At 37.5% G+C, this 4,754-nt stretch overlaps 1 protein-coding gene across 1 annotated transcript; it reads right to left on the bottom strand.

The window, feature by feature from the left end:
* Window positions 1-1,890: 1,890 nt before the first annotated feature.
* Window positions 1,891-4,190, bottom strand: LOC107749570 (uncharacterized). Its single transcript, XM_016564744.1, has 2 exons — window positions 4,053-4,190; window positions 1,891-3,190 (listed from the first exon to the last, which is right to left on the bottom strand). Exon 2 carries the CDS (start codon window positions 3,037-3,039, stop codon window positions 1,891-1,893), a length of 1,149 nt encoding a protein of 382 aa, XP_016420230.1. The 5' UTR covers window positions 3,040-3,190; window positions 4,053-4,190.
* Between the last annotated feature and the right edge of the window lie 564 nt (window positions 4,191-4,754).

Below are 4,754 nucleotides of genomic sequence, written 5' to 3'. Positions count from 1 at the left end.
TTCTTCATTTTCCCCAATATCTCTGTCTCTCCTTTTTTTATTGTACCTGTCACTTCTTCACCAGCAGGTCTACTGTTATGAACAGAACTGTCCACCTTGTTGCAAAAAGACCAGCTCATTGCAATTTGTTATCACAGAATGTTATTTATCTTAAAATGACTTAAATACCCGAGATTTAACAAACCTATATTTCATACAAATATATCAAACAATTTTCTAAAGTGCATAAAAGTAAAAATCAGTACAATATCTTAAAAAAAATAAAATAATTCCTAATACTGAACAATATTGCATTATAGGCTGTGATATTTTTGTGTTGCTGTCTGCTCAAACTCCCTCCCTTCCTATACAATAAATCCATGAGAATGTCTGTCTGCTAAATTTATTAATGTAACTTTCCAATCGATAATGATGTCCTTTAGAACAGTATTCTGAATGATGTTAAAAAGAGGGTGCCCCTGATAGCCTAACAGGTGCTAGCAGTCAACTAGGTTAATAAAGACAAAACTCTTTAGCGTATTTACAGATGAAACTGACCTGCACCTGAAGCCCTGAACAGGCATTTTTGCTACATTTCGCTGCTTCTTCTGGCCGCTTCCTCTCCTTCATCGAGTCCCGCGCATCGACTCTGTTCGAAACCATCGTTTGAAGCGCGGAACAGACGTGAGCCGATTTGTATAGCGCAGCGCTGCCTGTCAAGACTAACCGATTTATGATTTATTATCGAATGAAAAAATCGGAAATTATCACTTTGGTACATTGAGAAGGCAAAAATATAAAATATTAATAATAATAATAATAAAAACCCAAAACAAACAAACAAACAAAAAAAAAAACAGGGCAGCGGGCCAAATCAGCCGCCAGGCCACCGGGAATTCGCCGGTGCTCCCGGTGGCCAGTCCGGGCCTGTAACCCTTTGACTTTGAGGTGTTATATCGGTCTGGTCCTGAAAACTGTGGGGCTGATTTTCTCTCTAGGACACCACAGGGGGTGTCAAAGGGAAGGGGGAGAAAATGTCACGGAGCAACCCCGTGATCATGAACAGACTGTATGCACGTACACCATATCTAGCACACACACATACACTGCACGCAGCATTAACACGGACTGTTTGCCGGCACTGAAATCATGTATACACGGACCTGTATAATGCCTGTGAGTGTTCGAATGTATTGTGTATTATGTGTTTAAGATATGTGAGGGTACAATGTGTATTTTGTTTATTATGTGTAGTGGATTTATGCACAACGTGTTGGGTAACATTAGCCGCTACATTGTTCATTCATTTTCATTATAAATAACCACAATACACATCTTAAAGTCTTTATTTAAGATTAGGTCACACAGTATAATACATATAACTTACCTGCTTGTAATACTCCAGTGGCCAAACCTGAATTCTTCTTCTTCTTCTTATGATGTTTAATGGCGGTTGGCAAACCAGCTTTTGGTGCATATTCCGCCACCTACTGGGATGGAGTGTGAGGCGATGATATCAAGGGAAATGCTAATTAAAAAAAAAAATAATAAAATTTTTTAATAAATAAATACATAAATTAAAAAAAAAACTTCTACCTATATTTTATTATATAAATTTGTTATTTTCAAAAAATGTATAAGAGCTTTATAACCTTTATGAGAACTGTTTAACACATTCTGTACATAGAATTAATGCCGGCAGATTTTAATTCCTCTTTTAACTGTATGCATTCCTTTTCATATGCCCTACAGTTAATCAGCACATGCTCCACAGTTTCTGGAAGTCCACAATGATTACATTGACCAGATTCGTGTCTTCCTATCATCTGGAGTGATTTATTAAGAGTAGAGTGTCCAATTCTCAATCGCGATATAACTGTATCATCCCTGTCATCAGATGTGCTTAAAACATTAGTCACATTTAAATGCAGACTCAAAACTCATCTCCATTTTTCTGATCATTCCCCATACATCGCTGATGTCTACATTTTCACCAATTCTATCACAATACTCTCTCCAATGCTTTCTTTTAGCTACACGGATAACTTTCCTTACCGCTGCCTGTGCTCTCTTATATGCAATAAAGTCATCAAAAGAATATGACTTTTTAACTCTCCTTAATAACCTATTTCTTGTTTTAACTACTTTACTACACTCATCAGTCCACCATGGCACATTTTTCTTTTTCTGCCTACCTATACTTTTACCTATTACATCTTCTGCAACCTCACAAAGAATTTCGCAAATTGTATTATTATATTGCTCTACATCATCTATATTACTGTTTAAACTTTGTAATCTTGGTTCACATTCACACTGAAATGCATTCCAATCTGCTGCTTTAATCTTCCATCTAGGAACCCTTTCTATGTCTGTTTTTGAAACTTCTAATCCTATTTTACAATAAAGAGGAAAATGATCACTTCCTATTAAATTTTTTTCTAATACTTTCCACACACTATCTTTAGCTAAACATTCGGACATAATTGTTAAGTCAATAGCTGAATATTTACTTTTGGATATATCCAACCTAGTATAACTCCCATCATTAATGCACACTAGATTTTTCATTTCTAAGAGTTCTTCCACTGCTCTTCCATTATGATCTGTGTGCTCACTACCCCATAATGTATTGTGTGCATTAAAATCACCACACCACACCTCACTATGGCTACCTTCTCCCCCTATATTTGTCAGTGTTTCACTATTTAATCTTTTACAGGGATTATAAAAATTGATTATTCTAATTTTTTGTGATCCTGACCAAACTTCTACTATCACTGATTCACATTCTTCCCTTACATTCACTTGCTTATAGGCTATATCAGTTTTAATGAATGTTACTACTCCACCACCATTTCCAACTTTCCTGTCCCTTCTAACTGCTGTGTATCCTTGTAAAACAAATTTCAAGTGTGGTTTGAGCCAAATTTCTTGAATACAAATTACCTGAGGTGTAAAACTACCATCTGAAATACATTTTTTAAATTCCTGACCATTTTCTATCAAACTTCTAGCATTCCACTGAAGAATAATTAAGACCATTAAGATCCACCACATGCTGTTTGTGTATTTGAGATCTGAACCTTTAATTTCTCATTTACTTGTTCCACCGTTACTCCTTCCACATCCAAATATTTCCCAGCTGCCCTCAGGATTATTCTGATTCTTTCTGTTCGACTTTCTGTTTGTGCTGAGCAATTGACGACTTCTGCCATAAATGCAATGAATGACATCTTATCAATCAACATTGTATTGTCATTTACTCTTCTACTGCTTACTTGTTCATCCACTGTATAGGATTTTTCCACCAGATCTGCTTTCCCTGCACTCGTCTTCAGATTTTTTTGGACACGCTTTAAAGCTTCCACATATGATACTCCTTCAGATACTCTTATATTTTGCGCTTTCACAGCATCCTTTCTAACTTTACATCCTCCATAACCCGCACTATGGTTTTCTCCACAATTACAACATTTTGGGTTCACTCCATGCCCACACTTTCCGTACTCGTGCTCTCCTCCACATCTAGCACAACGTTGTTTTCCATTGCATACTGCAGCTACGTGACCAAACTTCTGACGCTTAAAGCATCTTATAGGTGGGGGAATATACGGTCGTACCACGTAAATCAAATGTCCTAGATACACTTTCTCAGGTAATTTTTCCGCATCAAATTGAATCATTACCGAGAGGCTATCTACCTTTTGTTCATTTTTGACATATTTAAGTCTCTTCACATCTTCTACTACTGCCCCTGATAGATTTCGTTTGATAGACTCAACTGAAACATCAGTTGATATCCCTGTTATCACTCCTTTCACCCATTTCCTTTCCTCCATTATTGTACACGATACTTTTATTCCCAGCAGAGATTTTAGTCCTACTGCAGCTTTTTGCTGCTTCTTGTCATGACACAACAACAGTCATCTGCCATCTCTCACCCTCTTTGCACTATCAATCTTGCCAACCGCTTCTTTCAGAGCTTTAGTTATTTTAATTGGGTTCAACACATTAGCCGATTCCGCAAGAAATTTAAGCATTACCTTGTACTCCTCTTTCGGTCTACTAACCTGTTTCCTTTCTCTTTCACTATCTGATCCAGATGTTTGATCCCTCATTTTTTTCCTTTTACGATTTTCCACTAAAGTCCAATTACTATTTTCAGTACTTTCTAATTCCCCGCCATCCATTCCATCCGTCTCCGGATCACTTCCTGAATTTACGCAACTTCCTTCCATCACCACCTCAGTCACACCCCAGTGTTGCCACCGCCATATCCTGCCAGGGAAAATCCGCCTGTCCCAAACCTGAATCGTTTTAAACCTAAAGTATTCAAGCATGGTGGACACACCGTCTGAATGGGAGAAACCATGTTGGGTATGATGTCACTTGGGGGGGGTTCCAATGTACCTGTAAAACAAGGTTTACATTTGTTCATCCATATGTTGTATTTTTATATTGTGATTTGTGGAATTTATACTTGAATAGATGCTGTGTTACACCTGGCTCAAAGATGTAACATTAAGGAAGACGACACGGCGGAATAACTTAAAACATAATATTACAACGAAATATAACCAAAATCAACAATCACAAAAGTCAGTCGGCCTGTCAGTAATATCAATCAGTATGAAATGCAGGTGAATGGATGCACAAAGTGAAGTGTGGTCAGCGCTAGTGAATGGATGCAAAATCAAAACATAACGCCACAAAATTGGAGCGCGGCTCTGGCAAACTGCTCAAGCAACAGAAGAGCAGCCACCCTGACGAAC

The sequence above is a fragment of the Sinocyclocheilus rhinocerous genome, unplaced genomic scaffold (genome assembly GCF_001515625.1).
Source record: "Sinocyclocheilus rhinocerous isolate Xijiao unplaced genomic scaffold, SAMN03320098_v1.1 scaffold902, whole genome shotgun sequence".
Taxonomy (NCBI): Eukaryota; Metazoa; Chordata; class Actinopteri; order Cypriniformes; family Cyprinidae; genus Sinocyclocheilus; species Sinocyclocheilus rhinocerous.
Note: the sequence above shows the minus strand (reverse complement) of the source record. Positions and strands in the feature narration are given on the sequence as shown.

Bases quoted from the DNA above. Each gene is read 5' to 3' on its own strand.
- LOC107749570 (XM_016564744.1), bottom strand. From the start codon at position 3,039: ATGTGGTGGATCTTAATGGTCTTAATTATTCTTCAGTGGAATGCTAGA.